This window comes from Pipistrellus hanaki, assembly GCF_964339955.1.
Source record: "Pipistrellus hanaki genome assembly, chromosome: 6".
NCBI classification, from domain to species: Eukaryota; Metazoa; Chordata; class Mammalia; order Chiroptera; family Vespertilionidae; genus Pipistrellus; species Pipistrellus hanaki.
This window is the reverse complement of record NC_140508.1, coordinates 6,339,117-6,357,038: the sequence shown is the minus strand read 5'-3', so window position 1 is coordinate 6,357,038 and position 17,922 is coordinate 6,339,117. Positions and strand designations below refer to the sequence as shown.

Sequence of the window (17,922 nt, the reverse complement as noted above, 5' to 3'; positions counted from 1 at the left end):
ACGTCCTAATTAGAATGGGCTTCCCACTTCGCCTGGGCGTTCCTTCCAGAGCATTGATGGAGTACAGCCTCCTAAGGGCCAGGATTATGGAGGGTGCAGGGAGAAGCAGGCGCACTGAGAGTCCGCATACCAGGCGCCTGGCTGCTGGCGTGATCACACCCGCCGGCGGAGCACCACCATGGAATGCAGAACTGCCCCTTTGCCATGGGACGGGGTGGACCGCACCGCAGGTCTGCTCACCTGTGACAAAGCCTTCCAAACATGAACTTTCTACAGGAATGTATTAGTTTTATTATCAGGAAACAAAACTTCAAAATATTACTGTAGAAAATGTTAGAGGACACGAACTCTCACCTGGCTCAGCCTCATGTCCATCAGCGTGTTCCTCGCTTGGCCAATCTTCCTCATGTCCAGCTCCCCGGTGCCAGGGGTCATCAATCCAGGTGTCATTGCACCTGGGTACGGAGTGTTCAGTCCACCAGGATAGGGTGTGTTAAGACCTCCAAATTGCTGGAGAGAGAAGGGGTAAGATGCTGACGTCCCTCCGGACGAATGTAGCTATGCAGACAGACTTGGCAGCAGTGCAGCCCGGACCGGTAAAGCACCAGGTCCGCCACGCCCCGTGCCCCCACACTGTCTAACGGAGACCAGAGTAAGGCCCATCCCTCCTAGCAGCTCGCTCACAGTTTGCCGGGGGTCCACGGACGTATGGTTCTCTCCAGTCTGCAAATGTTTGGCGAAGAAGCTGTCGGGAACAGGGGTCAGTTTCTCGTAGCGTGGGTTCCGCTGACGTTTGTTCCTGGCATCGCCAACCTCAGGGATGCTCAGCCACTCTTCCTCTGTGACTTCTGCCAACTTCCTCTGAAAACATCCGGCCCCCAAAATATTAATTCCCCGGCAGAATTTCACATTGCTCAAGGAAAACTATCCTCTCCCTGGCCCCGCCCTCCAGATCATCATACTTAGAAAGGACCTGATGCAGAAACGGTTGTCTACTCATTAAGAAAAGTCAACTTGCTGATCTGCTCCACTTCACTCAATGCAAACTGTTCTGTCAAAGCCCAGAGGACACATCTTAGAAATGTATACACAGAGGTAACCTTACAAAGAAAACACCCACATTGGTCCCTCCTCCTTCAGTAGGGAGCCTCTCGGCACACAGACATACAACTGAACAGGCTACAGCAGGGCCTTCTTCACCCGAGTGAACTCAAGAGCACAGTTAGGAACGTCCCCGCAGCTCCACCCACACAGGCTGGCTCTCTGCGGGCAGCCTGGGTGCCCTCCTTCTCTTACTTTGAGATCCGAGAACTGCTGTTGGATTTTGGGGCGTTCCATACGGTACTTTTCAATTTCTTCTTTCTCCCTTTGCTCCCTAGGAAGTAAAATGTGTGCACGCATTAGAAATGCTGGGCGTCTGAAACAGTCACTTTATTACACTTCTCAATTATAACTCAAGTATCTACCAAATGAAAACATGCAGAAATTCACTGAAATAAAAACAAGTCTTACTCGGATGTAAATACTTGCATTTAACACAAGTATGTTTGCTGCTTTACAATTCTACAAAATAGCAAAGGCAGGGCCATCCTATGAATGCCCGTGCCCCCTCCTCCTGAGGTAAACACACGGTGAGCCTCCCGGCCTCCCGGCTCCAACCAGGCTTCAGGGAGGGAGAGCTCCTGGGCTCCGGGAGCTGAGACTGGTCTAGACACGGGGAGGAAATCTGAGGTTACATTTGAACACAGAATTACAGACACGAGAACAAATTATCAATCAACCAAGCTCAGCAAACAGGACTTGACAGGAACCAAGCAGCTGCCCAGCTGGCGTGGTTCGGTGGTTGAGCATCAACCTATAAACCACAGTTCGATTCCTGGTCAGAGCACATGCCCACGTTGCAGGATTGATCCCCAGTAGAAGGCATGCAAGAGGCAGCTGATCAATGATTCTCTCTAATCACTGATGTTTCTCTCTCTCCCTTTCCCTTCCTTTCTGAAATCAATAAAGATATATTTTTAAAAATAAAATAAAACTTCCTCACACTGAGATTCAAACTTCCCTGCACCAGGTAAGAGAAAGGTATCTGTAGGCAGGAATCTGAATGGACTATGACAGACGATGTGTGTGGAAGAGAGAAACCCTTCTCCAGAAGCTGGAAAGTCAGTCACCACGGCCTCTGAAACAAAGCAACACAAAGGTGCATCTGTCAGGTGTTCTGGCCAAAAATGCTGCATGTGTCAGCCAGGCTCAGCTCCAGGGTCCACTCCACTGGAGCAGAGCAGGACAAGCTAAAGGACGGGTGCTTCTACAATGGACTGATCTCCTCAGAAAGCCGATGTCACCGAAGGTTCAAAGGCAAAGGCAGGGGAAAACGTCGGAGACAGGACACGGGAACTGGTCTGACAGTTTGTTGGTTTGGGAGAAAAGCAGCTCGGCCACCCTTTGGGACGAGCAGGGAATACGGACATGGCCCAGGTCAGTAACAGAATCAGGTTCATGCTGAGTGGGACAAAGGTGCTGACCAGTGTGGGAGACAGACTGCTCAATGCTGAGGGTGAACTGACCCTGAGTGACCAGCAAAGACCACTGCAGGGGTGGGAGGGAATGTGCAAACTGGGACAGTGCTGTGGCTCTGCAGGGTGGCGTGTTTGCCACACTTTCTCTCTACTTGTCTCAAGTTTTCATAATGAATTCTGAAAAGCAACCACTTACTTAATACAACTTTCCACAGGTATCTATACCAGTTTTTAATGAATGACTTCCAGAAAGTTGGAATCAAAGCTTAATATGCAAACCACGTGCACTTAACTACCATACTTGTGCACAAACATAAAAACACTTCCGTCAAGTCCTGGTGGTTAGAGTGCCAGCCCTAGGACCAAAAGATCTGGGTTCAATCCCCAGTCAAGGGCACTTTCCTACGTTGCAGTTCTATCCCCAGCCTCGGTCTGGGGAAGGCAACCAATCAATGTATTTCTCACATCAATGTTTCTCTCTCCCTCCCCCACTCCCTTCCACTCCCTAAAAAAAAAAAAAAAAGGAAAAAAGGAAAGAAGGAAAAAATATCTTCCAGGAAATTAAAAATGATGGCAGAGTAAGTGGATGTTGCACAGACACAAATTGGAATTGCAACTAAAATACAGAAAAATTTCTTGAATAATCGATGGAAGACTCGTAGGAGAGAACCCTCCTACCTGAGGACTGAAAGTGGAGACTGCATGGAGACTGGTAAGAGGGACAGAGGCATGCAAGGGCTGGCCAGATACCCACACATATAAGTTCAGAGAGAGATCTCAGCCATGGGGGTTTCCACTGAAAACTCTGGGGTTTAATCTCCAACCTGGGATCCCCAGCAGAGCACCAGAACTAAGAAGGGTACCCACATAACATCTAGCTGTGAAAAGTAGTGGGGATGCCATCGGCCAGGGAGAGATGGCTGGAAATTCAGACCCCCCTCTTAAGGGCCAACATACAAAATTCCCGTGCAGCCACTCACCTTGTGCTCCGGCACGGGGAGGGCCGAGTAGGCTGGAGCTATTGTATATGAGCAGAAGCCAGGGTTGGAGGCTCTGGATCTTGGATTAGACCTCAGAAGGCAGACATCCTGATTTCCTGTGCTGAGTCATTCCCTCACTCTGCATAAGTCATCTTTCTCATACAGACATTTGGCATTTTTTTCTGGGGGAAGATAGCTGACCCACCCAATTGGAAAACCCCTTGTCCCAAGGTGTGGAGTTGCTGGCGGCCATTAGAAGACTGAGAATAATTAGCCTTCTGACAGAAGCAATCAACCAGCCCTACTGGGAAAAATTCTTATCATACCTGTGGACAATTGCCTAAGGTCTATTCAAAGCTAAATGCAATCAGTCTGCAAGCAGGGGCAGTCTCTAGAGGCTTTGAGTCTTTGCCTGATCAGTGTTTGGCATTGTCTTGCACTGGAGATTGAAAGGCGTAGCAGATCTACCTAAAACATAGGCACAAACCCAAAACAGGTACCCAAAATGAGACAAAGAAACAACGCTCAAATGAAAGAATAAGAGAATTCTCCAGAAAAGATAAATGAAATGGAGATAAGAAATTTATTTGAAACAGAGTTCAGAATAATGATGATAAAGATGCTCAACAGCATGACAAAAGAAATAGTAACTATGAAAACAGAAATAAAGAATAACACAGCACAAATAAAGAACACATTGGAAGGAATATACAGCAGAGTAGGGGAAGTTGAGGATTGAATCAGTGAATTAGAAGATAAGGTTGAAAAAAATCACTCTATGGAACATAAACAATATTAACATAGCAGGTGTATCAGAAAAGGCAGAAAGAGATAGAGAACATATTGAAGAAATAATGGCAGAAAACTTCCCTAACCTGGAAAAAGAAAAAGTCACAAAAGTTCAGGAGGCACAGAGTCCCAAGCAAGAACCCAAGCAGGCCTATGCTGACACATTGTAATTAAAATGCCAAAAATTAAAGACAAAGAGAGAATCTTAAAAGCAGTAAGAGAAAAGAAAAAAAGGCTAACGTAGTTTATCAAAACCATACCAACATTACAAAAAATGCTAAAGGGGCTCTCTTCCCCTATGCTGGTGGCATGTGTGGGACAGAGCCCATGCTAGCATGGAAGAGGCTCTTTTGTTTATTGCATCGGACTCAGCTCCCTGGTGGTCCTTGGGGATCACGAAGTCTGGACGTCACATACGGGGATTCGTCCGGGATCCCCAGGACCATGAGGGACTCCAATCCGGAGAGCCTGACTGGCCGCGGTAAGTGTGTGCATGTCTGTGTCCTTGTGTGAGCGCTCTGGAGGGACGTGGAAACCCCTCGTGTCACTGGTGCCTGAATACATCTGGCAGACGCACCATTAAGACCAAGGGCAGGAGGATTCGGAAGTCGTTCTGACCTCCCAGGAGGGCCCCTCGCAGGCAGGAGAGACGTGGAATCCTCTCCTAGAGGGCCCCTCACATGCGGGAGAGGGATGGAAACCTCTCTCAGGACGAGGCGAGCGGCGTGAGCCCATGCCTCACATGCGGGAAAGTGACGGGAGACTTTCCCAGGTCTGATTTTGGTGTCGGCGGGTGGCGAGGCGCCCCAGGATGGAGCCGGCAAAGTGTGGCCGGTGTGGTGGTGCGGGGCCCCCTGGCAGCGTTGGGTCGGAGCGGGGGCTTCCACGGGCTCGGTCTGCATGTCGAAGCGCAGCTGAGCAGCAGCAGCCTCACTCGAGGGGCAGGCACCTGCGTTAATTTTGCTGGCTGCCTGGCTGCATTAAATTTGCTGGCAGGCACCTGCGTTAATTTTGCTGGCTGCCTGGAGAAGGGGAGGCGGAGCCGGGAAGCCGCTGGGGCGACCCAGGCTCCCTCCCTGCCTCCTCGGGGGCTGCCTGAGCAGCGCGGCTGGGGCGGCGGCGGCAGCACCCTCGCTCTGGGGACCTGGGCCGGGGTGGCAGCATTGGGTCCTGGAGAAGAGGCCTCATGGGCGAATTTCTGTGCTCTTGTAAAGGCGGGAGAGAAGTGGACCTCTCCCAAGTCTGGTTTTAAGCTGAAATGTTGATGTTGGGCGCCCTCTTGTTGGTGGTTGTTTTTTTCTGTGTTGTGGAAGTCCGGAATGGCCAATGGCAGACTCGTACTAGTGGGTGGCCAGCTTTCAATGTCGGAGGGCCACTGGTCGGCGTGAGGCTGTTGTTTGGTTTGGCTTCCACGGAGTTGGAAAACTGTTCTCAGGTGCCCTCTGTTTCTGTGTTCTTTGTAAATTTGCTATTCCCTCCCCACAAAAGCAGGCAGGAGGTGGTGGAGGGGAGACACGTGGCGAAGCCACTCCTCAAGAAGGTTTTTACTCATCTCGAATTTCTGTGCTCATGTAAAGAGAAAAGTCCAGTTCAAAGCGAGTGCGCATAGTTTTGGGCAGTACTTAACCTCTTTTCTGTGTACAGAATGAGCTTTTAAAAATGGTGGAGATTAACTGGGAGATAAATTAAAACTGGTTTCCCAAGGCATTGTATGCAGCTTTTGAAATTTCCCGCCCTGAGGCAGGAACTAAATGGTAATGGTAACAAGTTTACATATGAATGGCTGGGGTCTTCAGCTAAAGAATGTGTTCATTGGCATTTGAATGGCTACACCGATCTTTCTCTTTGTCCAATCCCTCCCCCAGTGATCTATAGGGAATGGCCAGATCTGTTGCTGAAACTTCACCCTAAATTGCCAGCACCAGTTTGTCTCAGTGCATAGAGCATCGGCCTGTGGACTGAAAGGTCCTGGGTTCGATTCCGGTCAAGGGCATGTACCTTGATTGCGGACACATCCCTAGTAGGGGGTGTGCAAGAGGCAGCTGATCGATGATTCTCTCTCACCGATGTTTCTAACTCTCTATCCCTCTCTCTTCCTCTCTGTGAAAAATCAATAAAATATATTAACAGAAAAAAGAAACTTCTCCCTAAGTAAGCAGGATGTAAGAGAAGGAAGAGACATAGGAAAGTAGTTTAGATTTGCCTCATGAAAAATCTAGAGGACAAAATTGCAGCTCTTAATTGATTATGCCTTGTATTTTTCTTAGAAATGTAGTGTTATTAATCTAAGAAATTCCAAATATATTTGACTTGCCAGCTTTAAAAGTTCAAAGTATAAATTAAATTGGGAGGAGTTAATTGCGGTAACTAAATGCCTAGAGTATGGCAGGCTGAACTGTATTACATGTGTTAAAAATAAGCAGTAACGATCAAAGATCTCAAGGATTGATTTGTTCTCATTTGTTAGATGAGAAATCTATGTGATGCTTACACTTAAAAAATTATTATTGCTTGGACAATTTTCACTGATGTTCTGCCCCCGGGGAGGGGGGGCACGCTTAGAAATGCAGATAAATCTGTATCTGTAGGAAAAATGTGGCATTTTAAATTTCAAGCAACTGGAGGCCTGGGAACAGGGTACTGGACCTGCTCCCTCCTCCCTTGCCTTTTCTTTAAAATTTGAGGCATGGTTATGTATTTTTGAAGGATATAGAAAGAAAGTTTAGAAGTTACCGTATTTTTCGGACCATAAGATGCACCGGACCATAAGACGCACCAGTTTTTAGAGAAGGGAAATGAAGAAAAAAAGATTCTGAAACAAATAGTGTCCTAAAATATTTTATGTGCATTAAAACCCAACATCACAGTCATAAACACATGTAATCAACCCTGTAAAGTAAACAGCAGCATTTAGAACCATTTTAGAGCCAGGCAAGCACACAGAGACCACACAGAGCCGGGCAAGTAAAAAAACTTTTTTTTACAGTATATGTGTAGGCTATATTTGGACCATAAGACGCAGGGACTTTTCCCCCCCACTTTTGGGGGGGAAAAAGTGCGTCTTATGGTCCGAAAAATACGGTAATTTGAAATTATAAAAGGCCAGCAACTAATAGGAAGAAATTAGTATGTTTATTGTAGAAAGCAGAGAGCCTCCTTGGACATGGAAGAAGGGCTGTGGACCTCAGAAGGAACATGTACTGAGGGAACGCAGCTGCTAAACTGGACAATGGGCCTTTGAGGAGCTAAAGAAGGCTCTCGTCTCAGCACCTGCCCTAGCCTTGCCAGAGGTCGCGAAGCCCGGCTTCCACCTCTACGTGAGTGAGGTAAGGGGCATTGCCAAAGGGGTTCTCACTCAGACTCTAGGTCTCTGGAAGAGACCTGTTGCCTATCTGTCTAAGAGACTGGACCCTGTGGCAGCAGGGTGGCCAGCGTGCTTCCAGGCGGTGGCCACCACAGCATTGCTTGTGAAAGAGGCAGATAAGCAGACTATGGGCCAAGCTTTTCTCCTGGACCAGCCCTGTGTCCGGTTTCATAAGACTCTGGCCATCAACCCTGCCAGCCTGCTTCTAGATGATGATGGAGGAACCCATTCATGACTGCACAGAGGTAAAAGACGACAAAGTACTGTTCACAGATGGGAGCAGTTACGTTCAGGATGAAACCTGATATGCAGAGGCAGTGGTAGTCACCATGGACCACACCATTTGGGCACAGTTCCTGAACTTTTGGCCTTAATCCAGGCCCTTTGATGGAGATACTGTGCCATCCACAGAGAAAAGAGGGTTACCAACTAGAACCGGAAGGAATTGGCTGAACAGAAGCAAGCCACCGAAGGACCAGATAATTGGTGGTCCCTCCATATGCAAGACTTTGGTCCCAGAGGCTCTAGGCCAGAGTTGCCCAGTGACACCAGGTTACCCACTTAAGTGTCACCAAGACTTCTGAACTTCTGTGAGGCAGAGTTGCTGGAAGTACTGTCTGTGCACAGGTAAATGCTAAGCAAGGTAAGGGGGTCCCCCTGGGAATTCGGGTCCCAGGGAACTTCCCCAAGAGACCATTGGTACCGTGTTTCCCCAAAAATAAGACATCCTCCGAAAATAAGACCTACTTACATGTTTCCTTCTGAGTGAAAAATAAGGCATCCCCCCGAAAATAAGGCTCCCCTAGGCTAAACATGAGAGATTTGGTCCACTGATTTTGAAAGAAATGGAGTCACGAGCCAGGACTGGTTTGGCTCAGTGGATAGAGTGTCAGCCTGCGAACTGAAAGGTCCCGGGTTCGATTCCGGTCAAGGGCATGTACCTTGGTTGCGGGCACATCCCCAGTGGGGGGTGTGCAGGAGGCAGCTGGTCGGTGTTTCTCTCTCATCGATGTTTCTAACTCTCTGTCCCTCTCAATTCCTCTCTGTGTAAAATCAACAAAATATATTAAAAAAAAAAAAAAAATGGAGTCAAGAAATTCACCAGGAAACTCAGGAATTGGATTGTTATGATGATGTTCCACAAGATGATGACATGATTGTCATTGAATAAATGAGTAAATTTTTGATACTGTAGGATTCACAGTTTGGTTTGTGTTGACAACTACCGTACTACAGTACTGTATACAGGTAATAAATTTCCTTTATTTTCATTTAACAATAAATGTGTACCGTATTCTTCTTCATGGAAAAATAAGACATCCCCTGAAAATAAGACCTAGCGCATCTTTGGGAGCAAAAATTAATATAAGACACTGTCTTATTTTCAGGGAAACAGGGTAGGTGGATTTCAGAGATTAAGCCACCAGCAATAAGGTCTAGTTTTTGTAGACACTTCAGATTAGGTTGAAGTATACCCCACTAGGATGGAAACTGCCTCTATAATAATCAAGAGATTATTCCAGATTATACCAGTATCAGATAACAGCCCCACCTTTGTAGCCAAGGTATCTCAAAGTATAGCTGTAGCCTTAGGACAGGCATAAGCAGGACTCTGAAAAGGGGTTTAACTAAATGTGTCCTAGAATCAGTGAAAATTGGACCAACCCCCTGTCCTTCGCCCTCTTATGGGCCAGGTGTACGTACCCCCTACTGGGATGGATTTCCCTCCTCTTTTTGGATCATGTATGGCAGACCTCCCTCCATCCTTCCAAGGGTCAGGGAGAAGGAGAAAACTGGAATTGATAACAATTCCCTTGCTCAAGTCCTTACAGGCTCTGCAGTTTGCTTTTTCCAGATGCACTGCCAGTGCCCACCGCAGACCGGGAACTGTAGCCCGGGAACTTTGTGTGGGTAAAGAAATTCACTGCCCAAGGACTCAAAGGGACGCTACACTGTTATCCTGAGCATGCCCACTGCTGTTGAAGTAGATGGCACCCAGACCTTACTACATGACTCCCAGCTCCTGCGTGGCCTGGATCCTGGCAACTAGCGGCCTCACCTGTGAGATCCCCAGCCTGGGTTCCACACAGGCCAGGAGGAGAATTGATGCCTGCAGGAGGGGAACTGGATTCAGTGAGGACAATACTGATGGGAACTGTGGTACTAAGGGTCTTGGTAACTGTATTTGTTGTTTATGCTGAAAGGAAGTAGGCTGAGTCAATGATTTGATTCATGCACATAAGACAAAGGGGGAATGAGAGGGCAGGGCGGGGTGAGGATAAACTCCTGACTCCACTGTGGGGCAGGATGGAGTTATCCTCCATTCTGTGTAATTGGACCTTAGCCCTCACCCAACCAATCAGGGTCAGCCAAAGCAGTGACATCACCGCCGGAGTAAAACCCCAGGGCTTGGCGAAATTCGCTCAAGTCCTTATAGGCTCTGCAGTTGCTGTCGGCATGCTGTCGGCATGAGCAGGACAGAGCCCATGCTAGCATGGAAGAGGCTCTTTTGTTTATTGCATTGGACTCGGCTCTCTGGTGGTCCTTGGGGATCACGAAGTCTGGGAGTAACAACACAATGGAATAGTCTGAGAAGTAAACATTCTAGACCAGTCTGGGAAAACGTATGGTGGGAGGATGTTTATGAATCCATAAAACACAAATGTCTTGTATAATATACTCCTTTCCCCCGAAAGTGTGTTGATAATACCCTGGTGAGTGAAACACACACTTTTCTTCCTAAATACATTGATCTCATTGTAAAAAAAAAAAAATGCTAAAGAGACTGCTGTAATAGAGGACTTTAAGTGCACACGGGTCATTCACACAGATAGGCCACATGTTAGGACACAAATCTCTACAAGTTCAAGAAGACTGAAATCATATCAAGTATCTTCTCAGATCACAGTGGAATGAAATTAGAAATCAACTATAGTAAAAAACACCCAAACACATTCAAACTCATGGAGGCTAAATAGCATGTTATTAAGCAATGAATGAGTTACCAGTAAAATGAAGAAAGAAATCACACTTCCTGGAAACAAATGAAAACGAACACACAACAACCCCAAATCTCTGAGACACAGCCAAAGCAGTCCTGAGAGGGAAGTTCATAGCACTACCTCAAAAAACAAGAAAAATCAACAATAAACTATTTAACCCTCCAACTTAAAAGAACTAGAAAGAGAACAAGAAAAGCCCAGAGTAAATAGGAGAAAGGAAATAATAAAGATTAGAGCAGAAATAAATGACATAAAGACTAAAACAAAAAAAACCACACACACACACACACACAAAATCAATAAAACCAAGAGCTAGTTCTTTGAAAGGATAAACAAGATTGTAAGAAAACACTATAAACAACTATATGCCAACAAATGGACAATGGGGATGAAATGGACAAATTCATAGAAAAATACAACCTCCCAAAACTGAATCAAGAAGAATCAGAAAACCTGAATAGGCCAATAACAACTGAGGAAATAGGAGCAATAAAAAAAAAAAAAAAACTCTCAGCAAATAAAAGCCCAGGTCCAGATGGCTTCACAGGAGTTTTACCAAACATTCAAAGAACTAAGACCTCTACTCCTCAAACTATTTCAGAAAATGCAAGAGGAAGGAACACTTCCAAACTCTTTTCATGAGGCCAGCATTATCCTAATTCCAAAACCAGATAAAGACACTACAAAGGCCAATATCTCTGATGATCATAGATGATAGAATCGTCAACAAAATATTAGCAAATCGGATCCAGTAATATATTAAAAAGGTCATACACCGTGACCAAGTGGGATTTATTCCAGGGATGCAAGGCTGGTACAATATTCACAAGTCAATAAATGTGACATATCACATAAACCAAAAATCATATGATCATATCCATACATGCAGAAAAAGCATTAGCAAAACCCCAACACCTATTTTTGATAAAAACTCTCAGCAAAGTGGGAATAGAGGAAGCATATCAACATGATAAAGGCCATATATGACAAACCTATAGTCAACTCAATGGGCAAAAACTAAAACCAATTCCCCCTAAGAATAGGAACAAGACAGGGATGTCCACTTTCACCACACCTGTTAAACATAGTACTGGAAGTGCTAGCCACAGTGATCAGACAAGAATAAAAGGCATCCAAACTGGAAAGGAGAAAGTAAAACTCTCATTATTCACAGGTGACATGATATTGTACATAGAAAATCCTAAAGACTTACTAGGTTTAATAAGTGAATTAAACTCAATGGCTTGTTATTACATTAACTAGAGGCCCATTGCACCTCCCTCCCCTTGGCTTCCAGCACCAGTTTTTCTCTGGCACCTGGGACCCAGGCCTTTGCTCCAGCCAGTCTGCCTTCTACATCTTCGCTGCAGACTCTGGAGTCTGCAGTCTTGTCTTTGCTAAGGCACTCCGCTCCTATAGATCCCTTAGCCCCGCGCCCTCCCTCTCATAGCAGGCATCCTGCCCTTCCCTGCCACTCTGCACCTGGAGCAGATGGGCGGCCGCCATCTTTGGCCTTCTAATTTGCATACTCAATCTGATTGACTGTGGGCATAGTGGAGGTACAGTCAATTTACATGTTTGTCTATTATTAGGTAAGATAATGAATTCTCAGAAAGAGACACTAAACCAGAGGTTCCCAAACTTGTTTGTGCCGTAGACCCCTTGCCATGTTTTTCGGTTTTGGGTAGACCCCCTACTTACCTGATATTGATTTTTTTGTAAATTTCTAACTGTAGTGAAGTTTAGTGTTAAAATTTAATAAAAAATAATGTACCTACTTTTCTCCAGCATTCTCAAACAAAATAACACTGATTCACTATAATTTGTATGATAAACTACCAGTTTATATTTTTTTAAATATTTTCTCAGCACTTTCCTATTCGAGATTCAGGAAACAAATGAACGTATTTTTCTCACATTCATATTTATAGAGTGACGAATTGAACAAGTCGGTGCAAGTTCGCGAAGCTTTGAGACAAAAATTGGCAAGAATGTTTACTGCGCGTATGCTTGTAACAAGATGATACTGGTATATCATTATGTGCAGGTTTTTATACTACAACTTACACAATTTTATAAACATGTATAATAAATTTTTTACTTCATAGGTACTTTTATAAATAATTTATATGTTTTTATATTATAAGATAATATGATGTAAGTAAATAGGTACTATCGGTGTATGTTGAGATCCACTATCGTGGACCCCCATTTTCATTTCATGGACCCCCAAATTTTTTTTTCGCTGACGTAGACCCCTTGCAGGTTGTCATAGACCCCTGCGGGTCAATATAGACCACTCTGGGAATCACTGCACTAAACAAACAATCCCATTTGTTACCATTGCAACAAAAAAATTAAGATACTTGGGAATAAGACTTAACCAAAGAGGTAAATTATCAGTACTTGGAAAACTACATTGAAAAAAAGAGAAGATATGAACAAATGGAAGAATATACGGTGTTCATGGATTGGTAGTCTATACTACCCAAGGCAATCTACAGATTCAATGAAATCCCTATTAAAATACCAATGGCATATTTCACAAATCTAGAACAAATACTCCAAAAATTTATATGGAATAAAAAAGACCCCGAATGGCTGAAGCAATCTTGAGAAAGATTAACAAAGTTGGAGGAAGCACAATACCAGATATCAAGACATACCACAAAGCCACTATAATCAAAACAGCCTGGTACTGGCACAAGAACAAGTAACAGACCAATGGAACAAAGCAGAGAGCACAGAAATAGACCCAAGCCATTATGCTCAATTAATATTTGACAAAGGAGGCAAGAGCATATAATGGAGTCAAGCCAGTCTCTTCAATAAATGGTGTTAGGAAAATGGACAGATACATGCAAAAATATGAAACCAGACCACCAACTTACACCATACACAAGAATAAACTCAAAATGGCTAAAAAATGTAAGTCAGGAAACAAGAAACCATAGGCAGCAAAATCTCAGACATCTCTCAGAGCAATATCTCCTAGGGCAGTGGTCGGAAAACTCATTAGTCAACAGAGCCAAATATCAACAGTACGACGATTGAAATTTCTTTGGAGAGACAAATTTTTTAAACTTAAACTTCTTCTAATGCCACTTCTTTAAAATAGACTTGCACAAGCCATGGTATTTTGTGGAAGAGCCAGACTCAAGGGGCCAAAGAGCCCCATGTGGCTCATGAGCCACAGTTTGCTGACCACAGTCCTATGGCAAAGGAAACTGAGGAAAAAATAAACAAGTGGGACCACATCAAAACAAAAAGCTCCTGTACAGCAAACAAACCATCAACAAAATGGAAAGGGAGCCCACTGCATGGAAGAACATATTCAGCAATGATATACCTGATAAAGAGTTAATTTCCAAAATATACAAGGAACTCATACACCTTAACAAAAGGAAGACAAACAATCCAATTTAAAAATGGGCAAAGGGGTTCGAGCTAAACCCCGGCGCGGGTGGCAGCAAAAGCCCAGGAATGCAGGGGTGACACGTCCGGTGGCCGCACAGTGACGGTTTCGCTGGGCCCTCAGCGGGTCGCCCAGTGCTAGTGGCCCGTCCAGCCAGCCCGAGCACGGCATCGAACCCATCCGTGTGGCCACGCGCAGCGGTGGGCAGCTGTGGTCCTGAGGACGTGGGCGCGGGTGCGGGGAGCGGCAGCAAGCCCGCGCCTGAAGGTGTCTTGGTAGGTGCGAGGCCGCCTCATCCCGGGGACACTCCTATGGGCGCCTTTCCCGGACTTTGTAGGGCAAGTCAGGTGCATCACATGAGGGACCCCCACTGTCACCTGCAGGGAGAAATGGGGCCCAGCAGGACTGGCTCGTGGTGCAGTGGGACAGGAAGTGGGGCGTCCCCCACTCCAGTTCACCCCCCAGCTAAGTGCTGCTGGCTTCAGAAAAAGGCACCCGTGGGCCGGTGAGGCGCCCCTTCTGCGTGTGACCGTGAACTGCAAGACCGAAGCTCAGGCTCCGGCCACCGCTGCTCTCCCAGCGTATAGAGTCTGTTCCTATCAATTACCAGAGCCATAAAGAAAACAATCTGAGCTGTCATGATGAGGTGTTACCACATCTGCAAACTTCCTGGCCGAGTGCTGGGCACCCTCATCCTCCGCCTCTCTCTGGTGGCCTTCCTCATGCTGCTCCTGGTGGTTGGGGTGCTGACCACTCTCCTTCCCAACAACAAAGACAAGATGCTCTGGTGGCGGAGGGAGGTGAAGGCCCAGGGCCAGTCCGCCCTGGCTTCCTTCACTCTCATCATGCAGACGTACAACAGGTCAGATCTGCTGCTGCGGCTGCTCAATCACTACCAGGCGGTGCCGAGCTGCACAAAGCCATCGTGCTGCGGGACAATGCTGGGGAGAAGCCACCGGTGGACTTATGGAATTCTCTGGGGCCACACCCCGTGCCCGTGATCTTCAAACCCCAGACCGCCATCAGGATGGGAAATCGGCTCCAGGCCTTCCCTGAACTGGAGACCCAGGCGGTGCTAATGGTCAATGACATGCTAATTAGCGCCCAAGACCTGGTGACTGCTTTCTCCGTTTGGCAGGAAGCACGCTTCCACTGCGTCCCGCGCCTACAGCTACTGAGGCTTTAGCTGCAGACACCGGGGGTGGGGGACGGTGACCAGTACTCCATGGTGCTGATTGGGGCCTCCTTCTTCAGCAGCAAGTACCTCGAGCTCTTCCAGAGGCAGCCCGCAGCCGTCCACACCCTGGTTGATGACACGCAAAACTGTGCCGACGTTGCCATGAACTTCCTCGTTGCCAAGCACACGGGGAAGACTTCGGGGGTGTTTGTAAAGCCTGTAAACATGGGAAACTTGGAGAAAGAAACGAGTGGGGGCCATTCGGGAATGTGGCATCGAGCGGAGCACTTCCTGCAGAGGTCTTACTGCGTCAATAAGCTTGTCAGCGTCTACGGCGTCATGCCCCTCAGTACTCCAACCTCATGATCGCTCAGTTCAGCTTTCCCTATGCCAACCACAAAAGTAAGCTGTGGCCGAAACCGGTTCGGCTCAGCGGTAGAGCGTCGGTCTGCGGACTGAAAGGTCCCAGGTTCGATTCCGGTCAAGGGCATGTATATTGGTTGCGGGCACATCCCCGGTAGGGGGTGTGCAAGAGGCAGCTGGTCGATGTTTCTCTCTCATCGACCTTTCTAGCTCACTATCCCTCTCCCTTACTCTCTGTAAAAAAAAATCAATAAAATATATTAAAAAAAAAAAAAAAAAAAGTAAGCTGTGAACGCCAAGCAGAAACAAACCTCACCCAGCTTAGCAGTTGAGTAGCTTCTTCACACTGGTTGCTGGTTTGTTTTTTAAGCATCATGAACCTTTATCCACTCTGGAAGTCTCTACAAAGGAAAAAATTGCAGCACTTCTTGGATGTAAAAGCCACATGAACTTCAAAACCCAAGAGCCGAGGAGGTCTCCTTGTGAGGAGTGTTCACGCATGGACATAACTCCTGGGTCAGTGACTTGACCGTGCATTCTGAAATGGCCCTACGGTTTCTTTGATGCCTGGCATTTGCCTTAAGGACTCATTGTGAGCTGTTTCCAGGACCAGAAGCGTTTCAGCTTTTTCACTAAAGGACAGTCGCTTGCATTCAAATCCTGAGATGCTTCTTAGCAAAGCCCGTGAAGCTGGGAAAAGGCACGAGGAACGATGGGTCTCACCCGTAGCACACAGTGGAACTTTCCTGACTCGGAGTCCGGCGTCCCTGTGGTCCCTCAGCCAGCCTCCCCAGGGCTGACTCAGCCTGGCTCGGCTTTGGGGCGACCATCGTGCTTTTCTTTCTGTCCATAAGCCTGCGGGACTCTGGGCTTCCTGTGCGAGCTGAAGGACGTCTCTGTCCTGCTTGATCTCCACGAACGTTTCCTGCATGATCACGGGAAAGTGCAGCTGCTGTTTGTGTAAGCAGCTAACATGCAGCCAGGAGTCGATGTTTTACCAGGTTCAGGTGGTGCAGTTTTGTCACTGAGCCTGACCTCGAGATGGTACATTGGTTTTTACACTTTATAAAATATCCCTTCTGAAAGAATGATGAGTAGGCACAGGCAGAAGTCAAAACTCTAGTATCAAAAGATCTTTACTGTGGGGGCATAGGTGATAACATGAATGCTTGAGTCATGTGTGTTATACACAGTCTCTTGCATTCAGAACTTTTTTTTTCCTCTCCCCACAAAAAAAGAATTAAGACAGTGTTCATCATGAAATTTTGGTTACATAGATACAGGAAAAAGTAAGGGATCTTTCTCAGGGTGGAGGAATGCTGCAGGGAGTTCGCCAGGTTACGTCACATTGCCCACCTGCCGTAAGAGCTGGTGTGTGTCCCACGGTGCGTCTGGCCCCTGCTCACCACTGGCAGCGAGGAGCACTTACGGAGGCCCTGCTCCTCCTCCCATAATGCCATTCTATCCCCACAATTGCAAAGCTATGAAAACATCATATCCTGGTTTATGTTCCAACAATGAGGTATTTGTATAGTTAGTCCATTGTCTTATTTCTTTCGCATTGGCATGTGTGTGCACTAGTGCAGTCAGATAAAGAGAGTAGAAAGCAGAATCTCTCTAAGAACGTAACGTTAGTTATCTGCTCTGTCCTCTTGGGATTGCACTGTCATATAAATAAAATGAGCTTTTACAAAAAAAAAAAAAGGCAAAGGCCTGGATGGCGTGGCTCAGTGGTTCAGCGTAGACCTATGAACCAGATCATGATTCAATTCCCTGTTAAGGCATATGCATGGGTTGTAAGCTCAGTCCACAATGTGGGGCGTGCAGGAGGCAGCCAATCAATGATTCTCTCCCATCGTTGATGTTTCTCTCTCTCCTTCTCCCTTCCTCTTTGAAATCAATAAAAATAATTCTTTTAAAAAATGGCCCTTCTCCAAAGAGGACATACAGATGGCCAAGAGACATATGAAAACAAAGCTCAAAGTCACTGATCATCAGGAAGATGCAAATTAAAACGACAATGATGTATCATCTCACACCTGTCAGAATGGCCACCATCAACAAATATGACATGACAACTGCTGGCAAGGATGTGGAGGAAAGGGAACCCTAGGACACTGCTGGTGGGAATGCAGACTGATGCAGCCACTGTGGAGAACAGTATGGCGTTTCCTAAAAAAATTAAATATGGAACTGCCATTTGACCCAATGATCACACGACTAGGAATATATCCTAAGAAACCTGAAGCACCAATCAGAAAGAATGTATGTGCCCCTATGTTCATAGCAGCACAATTTACAATAGTTAAGATC

General features: G+C 46.3%; 1 protein-coding gene and 1 pseudogene across 3 annotated transcripts in view; one reads left to right on the top strand and one right to left on the bottom strand.

The window, feature by feature from the left end:
* PRPF6 (pre-mRNA processing factor 6) overlaps positions 1–17,922 on the bottom strand; it is a 50,288-nt gene that overhangs the window by 22,895 nt on the left and 9,471 nt on the right. For both annotated transcript variants that reach the window (XM_084887372.1, XM_084887373.1), the window contains 3 exons: positions 1,297–1,375; positions 685–861; positions 355–510 (listed from right to left, as the gene is read on the bottom strand). In XM_084887372.1, the coding sequence (XP_084743498.1) occupies positions 355–510; positions 685–861; positions 1,297–1,375 (412 nt within the window). The remainder of the gene's footprint in view (positions 1–354; positions 511–684; positions 862–1,296; positions 1,376–17,922) is intronic.
* Positions 14,452–15,830, top strand: LOC311624585 (exostosin-like 2; annotated as a pseudogene). Its single transcript has one exon. The product of its transcript is annotated as an exostosin-like 2 (transcript).